This window comes from Manacus vitellinus, unplaced genomic scaffold (assembly GCF_001715985.3).
Source record: "Manacus vitellinus isolate BGI_N305 unplaced genomic scaffold, ASM171598v3 scaffold_15_pilon, whole genome shotgun sequence".
NCBI lineage: Eukaryota > Metazoa > Chordata > Aves > Passeriformes > Pipridae > Manacus > Manacus vitellinus.
In genome coordinates, this window is record NW_021939122.1 from 16,407,242 (window position 1) to 16,430,999 (window position 23,758).

Consider the following 23,758-nt stretch of genomic DNA (forward strand, 5'->3'; position numbering starts at 1 on the left):
TTCACTGTCCTTGAGATTGGATTCCTATCTATTCTGGGTACCATATTTCATGTTGTTTAGTATAAAGATGGATGATAAATGCTAAATGCTTTCAGAAACAGTATCATCATGTTTATATTTATATTCATTTCTATCTGTTAACAGCATCATGAATGCCAACATTTCCAAGTGGCTTGACCTACCTCACTGTATAACTCAGCGTTGGCTTTTGCTTTCACTAGCTGAGGTACATCCTGAGGCAGAGTGTAGTTTGTTTTGGTCTTCTCATACTCAGCTCGGTAGTTCAACTGCATATATTGAAAAGGTCAACAAGAATCTTAGTTATTTTTAACTCACTAAAAATACGACCATTAGACTGATTGATTGCTGTTAAATTTAAGGCCATTAGTGCCACACATTCTAGATACTCTCATAAGTATGGCTGATGTAAATATGAGGGCAATAAGGCAATTATAACTTCATAACTTCATAACTTCTAACCTAATTAGTAGGAAGCATAACATTATTCTATAAATGGAAGAGTTACTGATTATCTATAAGTACAAAAGATATTATTAAAAACCATGCATTAATAAATACACAGGAGATAAATTCCTAACAAAGCACACTAACACAAATCTTAAAAATGGAGACAAGCATTAGACCTACTGGTATGCTTGCTATATGGTTGGAAGTGATTTCATTCAGTATGTATTCCTGGTTTTGCTATAAATCTGCTGATGAACTATAAATGGTCTGAAATCAAATTATCTCATAATTCTAATAAATGATGTTGGCTAATGATGACAGAACTTACATCACTGAGCTGCTGCGCATTTATTTTGGCTTGAGCAATTTGTGGAGTGTTGGCAACAGAGCTGTACTTCAGCTTGTCTATGCTTTGCCTGTAATTTACCTAATTTAAGATAAAATAAAATAAAAAAAAAGATTTAATAAAGGAAGAAATGGTCAGACTGGAAAATGAGAGATTGAATAGACAAAGTTTTGTTAAATAACACTCTGGATAAAACATTACTAAAACCGTAATAAACTGAGATAAGGAAAAATGTCAGGATCTTTTGGGTTAGACCTGAGCTAATGCTCTGAAAATTTCCTAGTCTGAGATCACAGTTTTTATCCCACCTTGAAAATGAAGTTCCTTATAACCCCTCCCCATCAAACCCACAAATTCTTAAAAAGATGCAGCACTAGCTGGTCCCCAAAACACTGCTGTAAGACTGGTATTCTTAACCATCACTTAGTCCATTTTTATCTTTCTCAGACAAGGAATACTATAACTGTCTATTAAGAGGTCTGTCCAGCATAACACTGCACAGAGCAAATGGACTTTCTTACCCTTTTTCTTTACTGAGTTGTACTGTAATAATTAATCACAGAAGTTTTGTGTGTGGTGAAAGTTTTGTGCGGATGATGAGAAAAGAAAAACATATGGTACCAAAGAGAAGTCATTTTAACATCAGCCATCAGGATTGGAGCCCACTACTTTCCTAACAAATTAACAAGGTAGCAACAATAATAAGCTAAAGAAGCCCAAAATTATGCAAGATTAAAAAATCATAGCAAAGCTTTCTTTCAAACCTGTTGCTGCCAAAGAACTCAGTGCTATACTACAGAACACAATTATTTTTCTCTGTAGGCCTTAATTAATAGTCACTGTAGTTAATCACCACTTTGCAAACATTGCAAATCCCATTGCGTAGAACTCATTTCTCAAGAGCACTTTTTTTCCATTAAAGTGGAGTACATTTCTAGAGACTTTGAGTTACTGAAACTATTTTAATGAGAACCTTCTTATTTCAGGTATCCTCACATAAATTTGCTCATTCTGCCAGAATGGCAAAAACTATGAAGAAAGGGCTGAATTATCTCACAGGTCCAAAGTGATCAAGGTACTTAAAACAGTTCATTTGCTTCCTCAGAGACAGAGAGAATTTTAAATCCACAGAAAGGGATCATTTCTTTTTAACTGAAACTATGCATTTATTGCTACTTGTGATTGCTTAGTGTGTGAGAGAATTGTATTCCTAAAAAAGTTCAGAGTAACAAAGCTGGTTATCAGGGAGCAGACGAGTCCTGGGACTATTTCAAAATACTAGATGATGATCATGACAAGTGCAACTGAGTGTCTGTGGCCAGTTGATTTCCATGTTTCAAACGCAGATGTTGACATGAATTGTAGACTCACAGGTAGTGCTGAAAGGTATTGTACATTTTGGACATGAATTCATACTTTCTTTGAATTCTTCAAGAATGCAGTTCTCTCAGACACTAAGCAATCAAACCTTGAACTTTAGTTTTTTAATTTTTCACAAAGATAAAGCTGAAATTACTACTGAAGAGGCAATAGTTCACCTTACAGCTGCAGTATATCAAGTACTTCCTCAAAAACATGAGAGTTCTCAGTTCTGGCTATTCATGCTACCACCTCTTTCTTGGAAGAGGTATTTATGCCCAGGTAAGTCTAATATAATGTTAATGACCTCTCTAAGGCATATTGCTTCTGGTTTTTTCTGCAATTTCAATGGCAAGAAACAGGTTATGTACATCTTAGGTAGTCAGAAACACCTTGTACAGCTTCTGCTCTCTTCCTGTTGATTTTATACATGATGCCTAGTGACTGTGATCCTAAGGCCCAGGTTAAGTTCCCAATCATAGATGAGATCAATCAAGCTTTTAATGCTTGTGAGAGGTGAAAGTATGTTATGCTGTGGAGTCTGCCATCCTCCATTTATCTGTAGAACATATATAACCACAGCAGTACATGAATTTCCTCACCCCCTTCCATCAGGAACTCAACCCCAAGCACAGAGGGCATCTCTTTTGCATGGACTGCAGGCTTATGGACATTTATGTGACCAGTCAGTTCCCCTTCAAAAGGGAACATGTATCTTCAGGGAATTTACAATGGATGAGACAGCTATTTCAGTCTCAGCATCCTTTCAGTGCTTGATGCTGTTGCTAAAGCTGTCCAGGATGGCGAGACGTTTTGCAGCACAGAGCAGGGACAGGACAGAAGTCACTCATTTCACATCACTGTACAATCTGTGCTGAACTGAAGCCAACAATAGGACATGGCAGCACTTCCTCCTCCTCTGAGACCCCTTGACACTGCAGCTTTTGCTTTGTTATCACTAGCTGTTTGCTCCCATGATTAAATCATTGTTTGACACATACAATTTATCACAATCTCTCCTACAGAGAGATGATGAGCTGTGCAACTCATAGGAAAAAAAACCAAACCAAACATGAAATTATTTACATCTTTCAAAGGGACCAACTTCCTTGTTGTCTGGTATGAAGGAGTGAGAGTAGCTGGGTAATTGTAGTCAACACCATCATGTTTGTAATCAGATTTATAGGCTATCTGAAACACAAGGAGAACAAAAAAAAAATCATTCTTTTTTTTTCAGCTGTCATTTGTTTGAATAATAATCAGTCAAGAGGAAAGGAGAAACAATAATATTAATATTAAATGTAGGAAACAAAGTAAGTTCAATGTCATGAGTGACAAAGAAAATGAAATTATTTGCATAGTTTAGCCACTAATTGATTCTTTTTCAGCTCCTCAATTAATCCAATGCCAGCAGTGGGAGCATTAACTTAACTTCCACCTATGACACATCTCTTTTATCTTTCTGCTTAGTTCTCGAGCTTCTTACAGATTTGTAAATAATGTACTTGAAGGAATGGTGTGTAATGAAATAGCTTCTTGACTAACCCAGTAAATTAAATTGGAATCCAGAAATCTTCATTAAAGACTGTTTTTTTAGCAAAGGTCTGACCCTGGGGGTGGTGACAAACAACTTTCAGCATCCTACTGATGTCAAAGAAAACCGAAGGATCTCAGTATGTTGCCAGATCACTGAAATTTCTTATTTTAACTTCTTCCACACAGTGAGCTATAAATCAGTACAAAAGGGTTTCCAGAATCTCCCCTCTTCCCAACATGTCTGTTCTTCAGATCCCCAGTAAAATATGATCTAAAGTTTTCTATCAACTTAATTCTGGAAAAAACGAAAGACAAGCAGGCACCAACCATCCAGGTGTGATTAAAAGAGACTTACATTGCTTGCCAGTGTGCCAACTTTCATGGCATGTAGCATTCGCTTGTCCATGCCGACGCCTGCATAATGACCTTTCATTTCATTCTGGTAGGTTTCTTTGTATTTAAGCTGTACAAAAAAAAAAAAAAAAAAAAGTAAGCAAAAATGCTCTGAGAAAATATGTTCAGTTGTACTATTCCATATTTCACAGTAGGGAGACAAATTATTTCAGCTGTGGTCTACTAGTGTTGCGTCAATACAGAAACTCATTAGTCCACAACCTTGGTACTTTAAAAAATTTAAAAAAAAACCTTCTGTGAGTTTCCTGTTTTACAAGATGTCATTTACGTGTTCTTCATATCACTCAGATGCCACATAAAGAAGATACCTCTGCATTCAATTGCTGCATATTATTTCAACAGAAATAAATCCTAGGGAAAAGTTCCAGGGAGGCAATATTTGTACATTAACAAATAAACAAAATTTGGCTGTTTTGGTGCATCTTTCACCAAGCCCAGAGTGGGGAATTTGACAAGAAACATTAATCACTCTACCATCTAAACTGTATGGTAAAAGATTTGCTCTTCTGGGATTTCAGAAAATGGTAGGAGGCAGTATGAAACAAAATTATATTTCATGATCATGAGATACAAGTTATATAATTATTAACACTGATTACTTTAACACAGTAATTATGTTTCTCTCTAGCATGAACTCTGGTGAAGTATCTTCTGCCTAACTTTCCAGTCAGGACATGGACACACACAATGAAAGAAATAATAATTATGACAGAAAACAGTAATAACTGACAGATACTCCTCTAGATTAGCAGTCCATTGTAAGCAATCTCTCATCTATATACCATAAAAGTTCTTTTCTTAATCCTATTTAAAATGAGTCCCAGTTATTCATCAGGAAACACTAGGATAGGTGCTGTACAGACATGGGTAAAAATCAGTTATAATCACATTTCCAGTGCATGCTTCTCTGAAACACACACACACAGATGACTTGTGATTCCAATAGCTGCCAGGTTAAGCAAGCCACACACGAGGTGCTGAAAACTTACATCACTGGTGAATTTTGAGACCTTGCTCACATTCTTGAACTGTGGAGTATCACAGTAGTTCATGCTGTAGCCTTTGTTGTTTTCAAGATCCTTCTTGTACTCCACCTTAGTAAAAAAAAAATGCAAAAGGGGAAGATACAGTGAAACCTTAATCTGCTCTGTCAAGTTCCTTCGCACAATTTTTATTAGCCAGACCAACTCTTCTGAGATTTTGATACACAGTTTTCATCAGATGGCATATGATGAAAATTAATACGAGGAGAATTTTCATATACTCAGTTCTCATTTTATAAGCAAAAGAAATGCAAACAATTCCATCCATTTGGACCTCTGCAAAGTGTATGAGACAGTGACATGAGGAAAATTATTAACAAAAACAATGACAAACAAAGGAATTTTAAGGTGAGCATGGAGCAAATAAAAAAAAAAAAAAAGCAGAAAGGATTGAACAGGGGAAAGTTTACCAGAAGAATCCTTCAGAGTCAGTTTAAATACAGAACAGGTTTGATATTTTCATCAAGTACCTTTGCTCCTAAGTAGGATATCGGGGGTGGTATTAAAAGGGTTACTGGAAATGGGACTAAATTCAGCAATGTAGAATTTAATATATATGGGGAGTAGTCATAAAAATTTCAGCTACAAGAGCTCATCACTTGAAAAGGCTAAGAAAGAGAAAATTGTTCATGTGTAGGATGACCACAGAAATAAGTCAAGGTGCAAAAGTAACACAGCCATGTGGAGACCTTTGAGCAGGCACTGGGAATTACATGTGCTATGTACCAGGTTCCAGCAAGACCTCATCAAGAACTTATGTACTCTTATAATCCTTCCTGTTTAAGGAACGTGTACTCAGCCTGTAACAGCTGCAGTGACAGACTGAGAGAGACAAAAAGAATTTAGCTTGCTTAGTCTAAGAAATCAAAGGCAGAGAGAAGAAAATTATATATCTGTAAACATCTCAAAAAGGTAGTCATGCAGGGAGAAGAACTTTTTAAACTAAAAGGCAATGTTAGCACAAAACACAGGAGTAATAAAGTGGACAGCAATAAATGTAGGCTAGGAATTAGAAGAGGAGGATAATATGATACTGTGTCAAAACAGCAGGAACCAGGAATCATTGGCCCAGGAGGCCCCTTCTAGTCCTAGTTCCAGGGGTTTTTCATTATTGAAGGTTTTATACTTTGACATCTCAAGAGTATAAGTTTTTAAAACTGCCATGGGGAAGTTCTAGAAACTCACATTTATTAATAGCTTTATAGCTGATATGACACTATAAATAAATTAATAATTCAGAATCTACTGAGAATTCTCTAGCAATCTTCCCTTGCCAAGCAGAAAAAGAATCAATTATCAGTAACTCACAGGTTTTCACATTATGGAAGAAAACAGAAATCTGCATTAACAGAATGGTATAAATTTTGGCTTTGTTCATGTTATTTTTTAATTAATAGAAAAACTTTTTTTTAAATACTCTAAGGTACACACACAAGTCATCCTAAAGCACTTGTGGTTATATTTAATAGCACATTAAGAGCACAATTCAGGTTTGGGGTTTTTTTTTCAGATTTCTATTCTTCATGTGGTCAGAATTAGAAATACCCTCCTGGTGTTAGTTTCCCATGTTTTCATGCAGATCATTGGAAAGGCCAGGAAACAGCATCTGAAGATCTGTTCTTGAACTTTTCTCTCCAGTTGCTGTGTCACACACAGATGATTTTTGTTGCATATAGTGCAGTAAGAACAACATCTTTTTATATTTGTAGTCCTTACTCATCAGACACAAATGTTTGTATGAGCTGCTCTCGAACTTGTTAACAGATTGATTCCTCACCTCACTGACAAGCTTGTTAACACTTTGGGCTTGTTTAAGAACTAGGTTGTCTTCAGCCGTTAGGGAGTGAAAGTGAGCTGCACCTTTCATCTTGGAAAGATCTTTCTTGTATTTTATCTGAAAAGAAGTAGGGAAAATTATAAAATAGATGTCTACTTTCTCATTATTACTATTTAGACTCGCTTCATGAGTCAGGATAAGATTTTTCCTATTCTTGCTTTGATAAGTAAATGGAAATTGCTAAGTTGAATCACTGCAAGTACTTACTTCCTGAAATAATTCAAATATAACCCCACAGCCCTAAAATCCCTGTCAAGATATTTTACTGGAGAGCATTTTTTTTAATCCATTTTATACATAATTTGAACAACACTGGTTGTTGTTCATAGTTTGAATAGATAACTAGCAGGTTCTTGGCTATTGACTGGTTGGAGCTCGTCTGTTCTTCTACTACTGAAGTTAATTCTCAGTACTTTGATTTTAGACCTCTAGTCAGAGAACTGCAGATGGTCATCAGATGTTCTGCAAACTTTTCCTTTTGTAGAAACCAGCTTTTTAAAACAGCTACACATTTTTGCACTCTTAGTGTTCTTAGGGGAATTGTATTTCTCTACCAAATAGAGATTGAAATAAGGGACTTGTTAATTTAATTTAGACATCAGGTTATTGACTTAAATTGGGCTCGGATGGGTGAAAAGAGATAATACATATACTTTTGCCAAACTTTGTCCAGCAAAACCCCTGTTGGGAATATATTTCAGTAATTCTTGCATAGGAGGAGATGCTTTATGATCTACATCTTATGTTACTGCTTCAAAAATAGGATTCATAATTTACAAAATATTGAATTACTTTATGTGTGCTGAAGTGCAAAGTGTTTGGGGTTTTTATTTTCCAAGCCTGCACATAGTTTCTCCAGCTTTAAAGCAGTAAGACAGCTTGATAAGAACTTTAGTGTGCAAATTTTACCTCCGTGAACCAATCCTCCTCCTCACTCCAAGTATTACAAACTAATAAGGAAACTACTGATCATTAACATTTTGAAAACCTATGAAACCGCCATCTTTATCTGGAAAGGTTAAATATTCCATGTTTAAACAAAATAGGGATTGTCACAGAGGATTTAAAGTTTTTTATATTCTCTCAGTCATAAGCTCAGGTAACAGAACATGACTGATCCTTTCACCCTAGTTCACTGCTCACATCTGGTCCAGGCTAATGCAAGCTGAAAGACTCAACCATCTGTTAGCTCCCCAGAAAACAGACTGAGCTCATCAGCTCAGACAACCCCATGGGGGACAGGTGTCCACACTACAAAGGTTGTCATTCACAGGAACCCTTCAGAGCAGTCAGAAGGTAGTGACCTACAGACTGATCCGTTTTTTGCCACTGCCAGAAACAGTCTCCTCAAACAGGACTGAGGCTCTTTAATGGATGGGCTGCATGCAAGAATCACACATCACCACCTTTTTGCCAAGTCTTTAGTTTACCACTCAAAACTAAAAATCCCCAGCCTAGAAATAAGTTCACTTTAGTGAAGTGACAGTGTCATATTCTATGGTTTCTTTTCCTCCCTATGACTTGCTTTGTGCTAGAGGCATGATACATCAAAATATCAAAACCAGTACAGTTCATTCATCCTCCATTTATTCACTACTGGGAATACCACAGCAGTCCACAGGATGATTAAGGCAGTTGAAGGTTTCATTAATAATACAGGTGCAGATTTGCCAGGAGGGTGAACCTAACAGTAGGGATCCCCATTAGTTGCTACATCCATCTCCTCCCTCATGCAAGTTGGAGCTGTGCCCCCTTCTATTAATGGATATTATTAATCCCCTGAGCCATTCAGTTCCCAGCAATGCAGTGAAATGTCATTTTTGTTTACTTCTCAAGTGTAATTTTAGCATTCCCCTCCCAGGCACTGCTCTGACAAACTGCTGGTTTTAATTGTTTATGAATTGTATTGATTCAGGTTTCATACTTACATCACTTGCCAATTCATTTGCTTTCTTGGCATTTTGATAAGCTGGAGTGATCATAGCAGGAAAGCTTCCTTTCCCTCTGCGTTCTTCAAATTCATCCATATATCCCTGAAGAAAATTCACACTGTTTACTCATCATACATGAGCAGGTGGGGCCATGTAGCCCTTGTAGACCTTGTTAGTAGGAGGGTTCATTGCTTCAATTATTTCTTTTTAAATGAAAAATATAATAAAATTACTAAATGTAAGAATAAAATTATCTGTTAAAATAATTACCCCTGTAAAATTAGTTGTGCTTCATTGCAAGAGAACTTTAGGTAGATATTAGCTGTGGTCAAGACAGCATTCAAGTATACAATGATATACATCTTCTAATCTCACCTCATTTCTTACAGAGATGATATCTACTTGCCTCTCTCTGTGTCAACACGTTTCCCTCAACTATTATAAAAATACCTAATGGTTTGGGCAGACAGGAGATTTGCTTATACTTAACAAGTTTAACCACAGCCTTCCTCTGTGGTGTTACAGAGGTCGCATGATCTTTCCATGGCCATTTTTCACATCATAACTGACCCAAAATAAAACTTCTCTGATGCAGTAACATATTTTGAAGAGGGATTAATTAATGAGGCATAAATACCTAGATATTAAACTGGTAAACTCCTTAGGGAGTTATAATGCCATTTGCTTGATTTAGAAAAAACCAATTGTTGTGAAATTAATGCTCTTAAATCTATTTATAGATAAATTTTTGGGTAAATGTTTGACAGTTTGAAAACCCTTTTGATAATTTAGTAACAAAATACTCGAGTTTTTTTCCAAATCGTAGTGCCCAATGGTCACTCCAAAGCTTTCTATGGCAAGATCTGGGGAGAATATGGTAAATACACAAACAAGTAAGATACACTGTAATATGTCTTCTCTGCAATATTTTGTAAGTCCTTTATAGTAAAGAGGCAGTTTAAGTGAAAATATGTGGCATGCCAAGAATGTCAGAGAGAGCACAGATAGGAAAGACTATAAATATTTGGGATATCCATTTCGTGAATTCTCAGTGCAAAACAATCCATTGCAGGTCATTCTGTGCACCATCAATCACATGGTAAGACAAGTCATACCATAAGTTTGTGAATAATATAATGTAATTATACCTATCTCGCCTAAATTATTCTATAAACAGGCATAGAAAATACAAAATATCCTTGAATAATCAGCTGAGTCGGTTTTTTAAAATACCATTCATGAGTTTGAATTCTTCAAACTAATCAGTCTTTTTCTTCTTTCTCAAATAAATTTTTATGTAATTTCTAATATTGTTCATATTACAAAACAGTATTTCCAATGTTAAGAAAATTATTCTAGCCACTTCTAAGATTTTTAAGCACAAACAAAACTGGTGCTTAGCACACAGGAATTTTACAGGAAGGTTACTTAAATTGTCTCATGTTAGATATATATGTACCAAATGATCTCAACAGTTAGAAATCTAATCCCTTTGCCCATCATAAGTCACAATTTACTCAGAAAGATCCATTAATTTCCGGGACTCTATGTTATTTGACTAATAATATCAGTATCCAATCTATGAAGATTAAAACTCAAATTGAATTTGAAGTCTGTGACTGAAGTTTCAAAGACACTTTCAAAGAAAAAAAACTTAAATCAATTCTAAAGACAGAAGCATTCTAATGCTTGAAAATGTAATTAGTGCCTTCTCAAATTCATTTTATTTGTTTATTCTTATTAAAACTTGTAGTAGTTCAAAAGATAGAAACTAATTGAAGGCTTTATCGCTACAATTCTAAACTCATATTCTTCAAGGATGGTTTGCTTTTCACAGATTACTAGACGTAGATTTGGACAGAAGGGAAGAAATGTAAAATCCCAAATATTTTAGGGTAATACAATCCCTGTTCCTTCATTTCTCTGAAGTATATGGACCTACTGAGGAGCTAGGACAAAAAACCCTAAGATTAGCCATATAGTTTTCTTTATACAAGAACACTATTCAATTGCTTTCAAGTTCCCTTTAGCTGTATTCAGTTCTGTTTAGCTGTGCTATTTCCCTAACTTAATTGGAATAGAACTTTGCATGCATCTTGGGAGACCACAAAACCAACTATATTTCCTTAAAATTTAAACAAAAGCAAAACAAATGCCACAGACCAAAACAGAACTAAAGCCTATTTGGTTCCACAAATACAGAACTACAGCTTGTCAGGCTCATAATATCCCTTCTGTAGAAGAGCTGAAATCTAAGAGATTTAGTGCTGCTCACAGGTATTTAGAGCTGCTGGTAAGGTCCACCTCTTGGAATGACTCTACCACAAGGGTCAGGCAGAGACAGTGCATGCACCTTGTGGTTTCACCTTTTAAGAGCCAATGCCAAATATATTACACATTAGGAGTATGGTGCTGTCGCACAACACCCTTTCCTTCGAGACCTTGTTTTCTCATACAGGAAAACGTCATGAAAATAGGTCTCACTGTAGTTTCTAAATTCTGGAGCAATCAGCTGTAGTAATGATCAACATCAGCAGGGTTATCTCTTGGATGTTGCATACCTGGCCATACTGATCTACATTTTCTCTTGCAGAAGTAACATCTGTTCCAGCTATATGACTGGCTTTTCCCTTGATCTCTTTTTCGTATCTTTGATGATACTTTACCTAACAGGAAAAAAGGAAATGAATAATCTGCGTGAGTTTAGTCTGGTACACAGATGCTGCATAATAAATAGCAATCAATGACATGCACGTTGCCAATAAAGGATTGTCAAAATTCTCATTGCCACCAATCTACCCAAGTCAGATATGCTGCTTGAAGGTATAAAAACAAAACTAGTGATGTCCTTTTTAATAATGCACTAGGAACATAGGACTTGCCATTTCAACCCAGACCATTAGTTCAGTGTGTTCAGGACCACCTGCTTGTCAGTGGTTAATACCTGATGCTCCAGCAGTTTAAAAAAATAGAACTGATTGTAACGTAGTTTCATGGTTACCACAGTGAACTTTTTTACCAGAGAGTCACCTGAACACCATCAATAAATGCATTTGTTTCTGAAAGATGCTGATCTCCACAAGGGAATTTTAAGCATCCTTCAAGTTTAGACCAAGATTTGCACTACCTTTGCTGAAGTCAAAATAATGCCTGTACTTGATGCTGCCCTTTAATCACCATGTGTGTTTGCTGACAAAAAATGAATGGTTTTCCACAGATCAAAGGCAAATTTTTTAGGAGTCAGTTGCTTTTGCCTTCAGAATTACAGATCTCCTCTTATTTTCCTCAATGACTCTTAATAATGTTTTAAATTCACTTCCATCGGGTTAGCACAATATATTAGCTTCTCCAACAAAAAGAGCCTTTCTTTCAGTTTCCACTAACAAAGCACAATTAACTGTATATTTTGAAGCAATGCTGACGTCCTTTTACAATGTTTATTTGAGAGTACAGTGGCGTTGTGGTTTTGTTATGTTTGGAAAGGAAAAGAAAGCCAATAAAGATCAGTATACCAAAGAGTTTAAAAAAAAAAAAAACCATGAAAAAGTAAGGAGAGTAAAACGAGTGGAGTAGAAAGCTATAGTTTATAAATCTCTACCCGTGCCATGTGCTTGTGGGTGTATCTATGTCATGTGTTTGTGTAAAGGCAGTTTCTTATGTTCGTATTCAAGCCTCCTCCTGCAACAGCACAAAGGCAGGAATAGGAGAATGAACAGTAAGGATCCACTCAGAGCATAGAAATACATGCAAAGCAGAGCTCTGCAAACACAGCCCTCCCCCAATAAAAGGTCACCCAGAAATATTGTGACTGTGTAAAAGAGCTGCACTTCGGACTTCATAACTCATACTGAGTTGGGTAGAAGGAAATCAAAAGAGCTCCAGCTGACTCATTATTGTTCTTCTCAGCTGTATGCAACATGAGGCTGGGTAAAGGGGACATTTTTGCCCACAAAAATCCAGAGTGTTGATTCACAAATGCCTCTTTTTGTGCATAAAACTCAGTTTTGTCCCTGCAAGAAGAGACAGTCACTGGAAAATCTGTGTGTGAAGTGCACTGCTAACATAACTCCACAATGCTCATGGAATTTCCGCCACTAAATGTTTTAATCCAAAATTTGTATGACAATTTACTGTTCTCTTCCCCAAAAGAGACTTTGCTTTGGACACTTACATCACTAGCTAGTTCATTTGCTCTCTTGGCTATTTGATAAGCTGGAGTGATCATAGCAGGAAAGCTGCCTTTTCCTTTCCGTTCTTCAAAGTCTTCTGTGTATTTCAACTGCAAAAATTCAAGATAGTTCAGGAGCAATTAGATCAAATGTATCTTGATTGCACACTTAGTCAATTTTCAAAGTTGCAAAGTCAGGCACTCCATGGCTGTCATCCACCAAAAGGAGGATGAACCATGAAATCTGAATCTTTGCAATGTAGTCTTTAACTACATGATCACATTTCTTCTGCATGACCCCTTTGTCTCCTTCAGAGTATAGGATGAAGGACAGTTGTTTAGAAAAAATACTGAAGGTGTCTGCAAGATGCCTGCTCTATTTAGAGTCAGGCATCTTCTTTCTTTACTTTGCATGGCACCTAATTGTTGGGTATAGCACAAACTAGTTCTCTGCCTTCAGTTCTGACAGCCAGCTAATCCCTAAAATGGCCTAAAACTGAATATGGTCTTTGTAACTGGAAGTATTAAATACTTAACTGTAAAATGAGCCTGCCTTTAAAATATTGGGTTTTTTATTTTTCTTTATGTTCATATTTTTCATCATATCATATCATGGCTAGGCTTCGCGAACGAAGATTTGGGAAGGCACTACCCACGCTTGTTGCAAGTCATATTTTTAAGTGATCTATAAATATCCCAAGAATCACTTGGAGAGTCAGAAAGAGGTCAGTCTGTTTTGCTTCACTTACATCACTTGAAAGCTGTGATCCAGCCTTGGCATGAAGTATATCTGGAGTGTCTACAACAGAGGTGAACTTTGAAACTCTCTCTTCGTGTCCACGCTTGTATTCTACCTGAAGAGAAAAACACATAAATCCATATTACAAACAATAAGCAGCAAATATATATTTCCTATCAGAAATCTTCTGGAGAAAATGAGCAACAGCTGTCATGGCACTCCCCACTCTACAATCAAGCTATCACTTATATTTAAGGCCCAATTTCCTTACAGTTAATCCCAGAAGTAGACAGAAATGGACCCAAATAATCAAATTTTCCAATTATATGAGATTGATGTGAGCCATACATTGATCAAAATGTCATGAGAATAGTCAATAATGGCCCAAGATTATAGTGCAATGACAATGCCGACAGTGTTTGCAGAAAACAATGCAATACTTTACCAATACTTTAAAATTACTTCTGTAAGATTTATTTTTACTTGATCTTTTTCAGTTGAAAAGTTACTTTTATAACTAAGCAATTTTCTGTGCATATATTTAAGTATCTTTCATATAAAATAATTTTAATATTACAGTTATTTAACTTCAAATAATAAGGCAAGTGAAAAATTTCAAATGTAAATAATGAGATGAATAAAGCCATAACATGAAAACAAAGGTAATTAATTAAATTAACATTTTAGAGTGAGTCAAAATCTTTTTCAGATTGTGATAAACTACAGCAAAAGTCACTACATTTTTCAGGAAATACTTATATTGTCATTTATCCCATATAACTGTCTTCCCAGGCCAAGTAATTTGTCAAGGCTGTTTTCTGCATCATGTTAAAATTTTCTCATTATGTAGAATTAACAGGACAACAGTTATTCATCATAGAATCTAATGTCTAAAGTGAATGGCCTGAACCCAGGATTGTCCAGCTTCAGAAGTCTAAAACATAATTAAAAACCCCTGTGACTCACGTCGCTGCTTAGTTGGGTGGCTCTCTTAGCAACCTGATAACCTGGAGTGATCATAGCAGGAAAGCTGCCTTTGCCTCTCCTTGGCTCGTATTCTTCTGTATACTGAAACTAGAAAATGAATTTGTTTTCTCATTACAGAAGAACCCACCATAGTTTAATGTGATTCCTCTTTCAATGCCTGCTTCCTAGAGGTATGTATCACTTTACTTAAAAGTAAACAAATTTAAGAACTTACGCCTTATAAGTCTGTTAGGTAAAACTATTTCCTACATAGAACAGAAAACATTTCCCATTCATATCAATTATCCACTGTTAATTTGCTATGTTGACTGGGTCACTAACCCATTGTATGGACACAGACAATCAGTCATAATTCAGAAGTGATTTTCATCAGTCATGGAAATACAGTCAATGGAAATTGAAGTTTTCCATCATGAGTTCTGCTCTACTGAGACAGCACCACTTGCTTGATCAGGTCACCTCTGTTTGGTCAGTAGTTGAAGTGCTTCTCAATTATGAAAATATATAAATGTATGATATCTAGAATGGGCAATAGAACTGTTATGTGACTTTAATCACTTCCATGGTTAAGTATTGTTATTGACAGAAGTAAACATGTCAGTCTTTCCCACAGTAACGTCATACCAAAGATTAGACACTCCAGTTGTATTTCATGCAAAGGCTGGAGGTGAATCTTACCAAAGGCTGACTTTGATGCATTTGTAAGTCTTCAGAATATGATAGACCATGAAAATAAAGCTATTCCAAACATTAGTCCACTTACATCATTCAGAGTTTTCTGTGCCTGTGTTATCTTGACCATCTCAGGATCTGGGATAGTTCCTGAGTACCATGATTTTCCTCCCTCATAGGCAGCATAGTAAGCATTCTACAAAACAAAAATTAAATAACTACCAATCTTCACCCTTGTTTTAATACTCAAACACCTGATCTGACAGGAAAAAAAAGAAACACAGACAGTGCTGTGGAAGTGAAATTTACTCTCTGCAGATGTACAGCACAAGGCCTACATTTCAAATACCTTCAGAAAATGCCAAGGCAGGACTTGTATAACAAGAACTGACATCAAGATGACAGGATCTAGGATCCGGAGTGAGACTCAAATAATAATCCCTGGGAATCAGATCACTTGCTGTGAAGCTCCAGTGCCAGTAGAGAGAAGATACATAGAGCATGGCTGTACATGCAGCAGTCCAAACAGTTAACTGCACAGATACACTCTTCCTCCTCTTCTGATTCTTGCGTCCTAAGCTATAGTTGAGCTGTGTTACTTTGAAAAGTTTAGCCAAATGAGAAGCAATGGCTTTTTTTTAGCACTTAAATCCTGTGACTAAACCCCCTAACAGTGAGGACTGTCAGTGCCAATCCCTGGTCTCCTGCAGGCTAGTAGCTTGGAGACTTGAGGGATATTTCTTACCTGGGTAGCCAGTTGTTGGGCTTTATAGACACCTTCAATTTCTCTGGACCTTACATCCCATTGAAAGACTGATTTGAATTGTTCACTCTCTTCTTGATATTTTATCTAAAAAAAAAAGATAATTACTTGTTTTAGTAGCTTATTAGTACATAACAACACTCCTCCCCTTCAGAGAAGAACATGAAGGGAGATAAACAAGGTGAAGATTGCATTTAGCCCTAAGGTCAAAATTCTGCTTTCTAGTTCACACCCAGCTTCTACCTAAGATTTCTGCTAATATTGGAGAGCTCCTCTAAAGGAACAGTGTATTACACCTGAAATATGGTATGACAGTCTGAAAGAATAATTTGATAATTAGATGATACTTTTGGATGAGATAAAATATGAGAATAATTAAGACATTTTAAGCAGGACATGTCAATGTAGCATTAGATGAAAGAACTTTTACCAGATGAGCAATATTCTACTCTCCTTTTTCCCTGCACAGTGTCCACTAAGCATCCTAGCTCTGTATATGTAAATGACTACTATATTTAGTCCTGGGTCATTATTTTCCTACTGCTACTTTTATCATGATAGCATATAGAAATCCAACTGAAATCACAGTTCTGGTATAGAACTCACTCTTCAGATGTAAAAACTCAAAGACTACAAAACTTAAACTGACTGGACAGAAATATTACTGACCATATGTACCATTATTCCCATCTATAAATTGAGCACAGAGGTGCAGAGAGCTAAATGATTCATCTGCTCACAGAAATTCTGTGTTGAGGGAGTGAGTTTAATTTTTATCTCTGCATTCGAGTTGACATCTCAGCATAAGACTTAAGTGAGAACATCATGTTAGGATTGAAGAAACATCTTCTATTTTTTGCATGAAAAATAACCTTACATATAAAAAACCCAACAAACTACAGCAGCAAGTGAAACCTTTTCCCAAGTTATCATTATTTTATACATTAGTATGAAAAACTTTTCCTCCTCACAAAATCTCTACAGAAGCACTCCCTTTAAGTAGGTTCTGCAGAATCAGCTTCTTTACTTTACTCTTAGCAATTTTCTCTCTGGAACAGAACCTCATTATGTGATTGAAAAGGACAGAAGGTGCTTTAGGTGTATAGAACAAGGGAAAGTGATCTTTGAGCTATAATTTGTTCCCCTGGTATATTCACATGCACTGGAAGTATCAGTCTCATATCACTGCCTAAAACCAGAAATAGAACCTGCAGTAATCCCAGACTCATTCCTGACCAGATTCGTCACACACAGTTTAAAGTGTGATAGTCACTGCTGGAGTAGTTACAGCCCATGATATTGCAACAACTGATGCACAAGAAGTGCTGTACAAAATGATAGAAGACATAACATCTGATGAAAGCTATTAATGTGCATCAACTTTGTATAGCTGACACAGAACATCAGAACGAATTTAATATGCTATAATCTAAGAAATACAACGATGGCTAATCACATTAAAACATTGCTTTGACAATATAAAAAGACGTGATATCCAAGAAAATACTATCACATGCAGAAGTGAGATATCCATCGGGTTTTGGCCGTTCCTGTAATTTTAATTTCATTAAATCCTTAGAAACGCAAGTTTGAAACCGATGTGTTTGTAGGGAAGCAGCGCAGATCCAGGGATGGCGTTTGGGAAGCCGGCGGGCCGTGAGCGCCCCTCGCGGTCGGCCGGGGCACAGCAGCCCCGGGAGGGTGGATGCGGCTGAAGGGGCGCGGGAAGCGCTTCCATCCCAACACCTCCAGCAAAACCGTGCAAAGATCCCTGCACTTCGTGTTTACGGGCCTCAGGTTTGCCAGAAATACTTCACAAAGTATTTGTGAGAACTTTTGCCTGCGTGCCACCTGGGTATAATTCATTTATTGTTTCACATCAGTTTCTGAAGAGATCACAAAGCAAATAGGTCGTTCTTGTTTCTGAAGCCTGTGTAGCCCCCCTTAGTTGCTAAGTTTGCAAAGCTCTGTGCAGTTTATGTGAGCAGCGATTCCATATAAGTTCTCAGATATGGCAGGTGAAAAGCTCCTATACATTTTTCCTTCTGAAAGCAGAAGCAAATTCAGATCTAACCTTTCTTTCTCACGAGTAATCGCATTTAAAAAATTATGATTCAAACATAGCTGAAATCTAACTGCTCAAAAAGAACGCAGGGGGTAAGTAAAATCACATATTTATATTTATAAAGCAAGACACATCATCTGAAAAATGTAGAACAAAGACTAACACATTTGACCGTCGAGATTCTTACCTCACTTACAATTTCTGACAGTTTTTTCGCATTCATATTTACTGGTGTGTCAAATACACTTGTGAATGCATTGTTTTTTGGATTATGCCTGAAAAAAATGGGAAGTGTAAAAGGATATTAGGAATGTACCAGGCAGCCCACAGAAAGGTTCTCTCTGAGCACTCAAGAACACAATACCAGCCTCCACCCCTCTATACATAACTTTTCCCCCCACTTACACAGAGATCTCAGATTACATTCAAGTTATTATTGCATGGAGTAGGTGCCTAGAGCAAAATTAATTTTAATGATCGTCATATCAATGCTGTGTTTCTAATAACAAAAGAGAATAATAGAATAAAAAACAACTGTCATCTCTCCTTTTTCTGCCGACAAATTTGACAGGAATTGATCATTATAAAATAAAAACTTCCTAGAACAAATCAACTCAAAAATCTGCATTTTTTATATTTTCTTTATGATTAGCTCAACCTTGTTAACTCTTAACCACTGATTTGGAAAGCACTGAATTTTATGGTTTGGTTTATTTTCTTCCCATAATACCAAAATGGAACTTAATTTGCCATCTTTTAACACACTGAACAAATGAGGAAGCTTTATGTACAGTAACAAGTGTTTCCCATCATTTGTAATCCATGAAAAACCAAAGATATGCACCAAGGCAGTAACAATACCTAATTTCACATCACACATGGAACCAGTCCAAACGGTGATGTTCTATTACATTAAAATGATTAGGGAAATTAAAACTTAAAAAAAAAAAACAGAGAGAAAGAAAAGGAAACACACTTACGCTTGACAGTAAGGTTTTTTCTCATGGCTAACAAAGTTGTTTACTGTCAACATCATCTTGCATACTTCGCAGTGAAAACAGGCTTTATGCCATGTCTAGAAATACCACAAAACAGAAACCAAACAGACATGATTTGTATTTCATTATTATTCTGTTAAGTTTTAAATCTCGGGTTTGATCCTTACCATTCATTTAACGAATTTGAGGCATTTTTCTTCAAATATATATGTATAATTAACTCATTTCAGTTCTGAAATCAGTTCTGAGTAAAGAACTTTTGGAACCAAGAGATTTGCACTGTGTTTAAAGTGCCAATCTGTACATTTATTATAGTCCAAAATGATAAAGAAAGAGAACTGACCTGATCTATACAGTTAATCTTCTCAGCAGGGTAAACCCCATAGCCACATCTAGCACACGGCTGCACATTCATCTTGAAATCCACAGAGTGAAAAATATATAGGTTTATACAAAAGGTTCAAAGAGTATAAAAGTGACTTTTTGGCCTGTGCAAAGCACACTCTAGACACTCCAGTCAGGGCCTTTTGCTGTGGTCAATGGCTCCCATTAAAGCTCTGAATTGAAGTCTGCTGCTCCTTTTGCTGACCTTCTGTTTCAAAGTCAGCTGCAGGCTGGCTTTTAAAGCTGCCAGTTAGTAAGAGCGGTTATTTTGGCAACTGTGTCAGTGCGTAAGGGAGGGCAGCAATATCTTTCTCTAAATAGAAGAATGAACTCACAGAAACGAATCATGTCCATGTGAATATTAGAGCCTCATCATTTAGTATTTCAGTTTTGTTGTCATAAGCCCAGGATGAAGAGAAAAGTGTAAATTGCAGCAGCAATTTATCATAGTTTCTCCTCATCCTCATATACAAGTGACCTCACGGAGGACTACCGCATATTTAGGAACAGCCTCATAATAAAAGGTACCATCAGAGATACAGGTCAGAGATGGGCTGGGAGCTTCCTGGACCTTTGGTGGATCTAGAAGAGGTGCAGCACCATTGTCCCAGATGAGTCAGTTTTTTTCCCTTGGTGCCAGCTCAGTTTCCCATTGTGTATTACAGGCAGCAGAGCAGGGCACACTCATTTCTCATATCTTTCTGTTTCATCAACCTGTCACTCCATCTCCAACTGTAGGAGGATGCATAGTGAGACAGGCAGAGCCTGTTATCTCAAATAGTTCTAAACATGATGGGCACAAATCCAAACTTCTATCTACTACAGGAAAAACTTCAAAAAGGAACCATTTACTATTGCATAGAATGAACAAAGCAGCTGTTTAACAGTGTTCGCAATGAGTAGGCTGGCATAGATCAGAATGTAAAAATTCCTTCACCAAATAACGATAAGGAATTATTATGTCTGATATTACGATTCAAGCAAGCTATTAAGGTTGCGAAGGCTTCTCTGAGCAAAAGAAGCTATTAAATTCTACCAGCTACAAATGGTCAGGATTTGAGATTTATATCTCACCTAATCATAATACTTCCAGCTGCAGGGCTCCATAACCCTGGGACACAGCTAAGAGTTATCTCAATCTGATTAAAAGTCTACTCAGTCATCCATACATCTGCACCACTTCCCATGCCTGCAGCAGTCCTGGGATATTGCTAAGCACTTTCCTTTTCTATAAATTACAAACAATTCCATCAAAATAATTTCTGGCTAAACCTTCCAGGTATGCTTACAGAGCCTCCTATTCATCTCTCCACAGAGATATGCAGTTTTGCTTAACTTATTATTACTCCTTTTACTGAATGCTGACAATGTCCTGGCACAATGTACTGTCAGCAACTGGTGTGCTGAAAATAGAGTCTCTAATCTGAAGAGCAGTGGCACAAAGTCCTGAAAACACTTGAGGCCTTTCAAAGTGATATATCAGTATATAAACAGATGCATTTTTCATTTTAAAAAAATGCCTACACAACATAATTTCTTGTATTAAAATAACAGCTGATTTACCTCATGTTATTCCTTTTGGGATTAAGAGCGATTTTTGTTGACCAAGTTACATCACAATAATATTTATCCCACTCACACCTGTGAACAAAATTAGTTTGGAATTCTTCCAGTTCCCTTCTCACACAGCTTTGCATCTTGTCCCACATTGCCATTCTGTTTATGCAAGTGACCTATACTGGGGTCACAGTGGCCTGGCTGTCCCCTCCTTCTTTAGCACTTGGCACACTACCAATTGCTGCCTCTTTGTGTTCATGTACTCTAAGAGTCACTATATTATATATTTTCTTGATAGTCCTAGTTGTCTTCACACTACCTGAATCCATGCTAGAGCCTTTATCTCACATTTTAGCAAGAATAAAAGATGCATGGCCTGCACAGGCAGTACATTGCTTAAGACCCCCTGAAATGAGTTTGGAGAGGTGCTGAAAGCAGGACATCCCTGAACCACACAAAACATAAAGTCTTGGCAACTACAGAACAAATAATTTATTCAGGAGCCACCTGAACAGTGATCATCCGGACAGAACTCCAGCATGGATCATAAGTGTATAGACCCCATGTACACTGTGCACCCAGAGAGCTTATTAGTGGTCCCTGAAAGGAATGAGACCATGTGTCCCTTCCAAGAGGCCTCTCAGACAGCTAGAAGCCCTTTATTTCACAGATAAATAGTATTTCATTTCAAGTTATACAAAGACTGCTTCTTTTCATAGTGACAGATACTACCAGCTTGGCTGGAAGTCAGAAAATACATTTTCCAAGTTCTTCTGCTTCTCCCAAGTTACAGCATGTTCAAGAGGAGAAGCATGGTAAGCCACAATGTCCTACACAGCCGCTGCCTTTCCCAGCCACACTACTTCCCTCACATCCATTGTGCACAGTTTCTGCTGGAGTCTATTGAAGATTTCCCCATTTCTGAGCACCTCAAAACTGTCCTGTTGCCTGGTCTGTTCTTTGCCACCCTGTATTAACACTGAGTTGCTAACAGAAAAGAGAGTGTATTGAAAAATAAGCATTGTACATTACAAAGTAAGCACTGCATTTTGATCATGCAAGGAATTAAATCACAAAAACGGTGCAAGTTTGTTATCTTGACAAATCTTAGCAAGACATTTTCTCTTCAGTTAAAAGCTCATTGTGGCTTTTTTTCTCCTTTAGTACGGCCCCATAAAGGCTTTTTGATATCAATGAAAATCTTAAAAGGCTTTACTTAACAGTAGAACCTTAATCAATGTGGTTTAAAAGTACTGTAGTTACATATAAAGTACAAGGAGACAGTACCTTGAAAGTGCAAATTAGTAGGAAGAAACATTGTTACCTCTCCAACCTCCTTAAATTCATTGAATTAACTGCACAGAAAACTTGGAGCACGTCTGCATCCTCAATCTGAATCTAAAAAGCACACATTAGTTACACAAAGTAACCTCGTGAGAGACATTCAAGTCAAGATCTCCTCCTCTGTCCCTCCTGAATAGGAGCTGTGCCCTTTCAACCACATGAATAGCGGGAAGTCAGACACCACAGATTATGGCAACCCTATCCTCTCTCTGCTTGCAAAAAAAACCCCAAAACTGGTGCTGGTTCACTACACAAACTGGGAGTGTTACGCACTGTTAAAAGCTGCCTGTAAAATTTCAAACACTAGATCAGCCTCTTTATAATCTTTCCTGAATCCCATGATTGATTAGTTACCTGGGCTCAGGGTCTTTTTGCCTCATACAGTCTCTCCATGCTAATGAAATTTAGCATAGTAGCAAATCCAGCTTGCCAAAATATTGAAAGAAAGCTGGAAAAGATTTATCAAGACCAAAATCTCCTAAAACTCAAAGAAAAACTTCTAAGGAACCACCTTCCAAACAGTTTTTACATTTTTGCTGTTTTGGAAACCAATCAACAGCTGCTTACATTTCATGACTAAAAGGATTTATGCTTACACTTTCCCTTTGTTGCCACTGTCAGGAAAACCTGAGAGTGTAGGGATTTTGCAAATGCTTCTAATAGAGCAAGACAAAGTAAAAGAGAAATTGAAAAAAGAACCAACAGGAGAAGAAGGCATCACTGTTACAGAGCAGAAAAAGAACTGGTGAGGGTGTGCTACAATTTAAGCTGAAAGCTTGAAGAAATGTGTGTAAAGCATGCACAGCATAGCCCATGTGCACACAGTGAGACTACCAGTGTCCAAATATGCCAATTTATTGTGTATCATAACATAAAAAAGACCCAAGTTTAAAACTCATAAAACATGACACGTGCAACAGATCATCTCTGCCTGATTACAGAGAAATCCCACCAAAACACATACACCAAACTGACTGAGATGCATTATTCTATGGAATTCCATAAAGTCATGGTGTGCCAAATCACACCACTCTGCCCCCATATTCCCCATGACACATCAAAACCATCCATCCTTTCTTGCAAAATATATAAAAACCTAACAACTGTCATTTAGGAGCGAGCACCTTGTGAGTCACTCAAATCCTCC

The 23,758-nt window shown here is 37.0% G+C and overlaps 1 protein-coding gene across 1 annotated transcript in view; it reads right to left on the minus strand.

The window, feature by feature from the left end:
* Window positions 1–19,905, minus strand: part of NRAP (nebulin related anchoring protein) — a 52,095-nt gene extending 32,190 nt beyond the window's left edge. Inside the window, exons 1-16 of the mRNA XM_018069329.2 lie at window positions 19,670–19,905; window positions 19,309–19,403; window positions 18,516–18,603; window positions 16,246–16,350; window positions 15,592–15,696; window positions 14,808–14,915; window positions 13,852–13,956; window positions 13,106–13,213; window positions 11,496–11,600; window positions 8,932–9,036; window positions 6,944–7,060; window positions 5,113–5,217; window positions 4,065–4,172; window positions 3,260–3,364; window positions 797–895; window positions 183–287 (exon numbers count right to left, since the gene is read on the minus strand). Coding sequence (XP_017924818.1) covers window positions 183–287; window positions 797–895; window positions 3,260–3,364; window positions 4,065–4,172; window positions 5,113–5,217; window positions 6,944–7,060; window positions 8,932–9,036; window positions 11,496–11,600; window positions 13,106–13,213; window positions 13,852–13,956; window positions 14,808–14,915; window positions 15,592–15,696; window positions 16,246–16,350; window positions 18,516–18,603; window positions 19,309–19,403; window positions 19,670–19,741 — 1,635 coding nt within the window. The 5' untranslated portion in view covers window positions 19,742–19,905. The remainder of the gene's footprint in view (window positions 1–182; window positions 288–796; window positions 896–3,259; window positions 3,365–4,064; window positions 4,173–5,112; window positions 5,218–6,943; window positions 7,061–8,931; window positions 9,037–11,495; window positions 11,601–13,105; window positions 13,214–13,851; window positions 13,957–14,807; window positions 14,916–15,591; window positions 15,697–16,245; window positions 16,351–18,515; window positions 18,604–19,308; window positions 19,404–19,669) is intronic.
* Window positions 19,906–23,758: the final 3,853 nt, after the last annotated feature.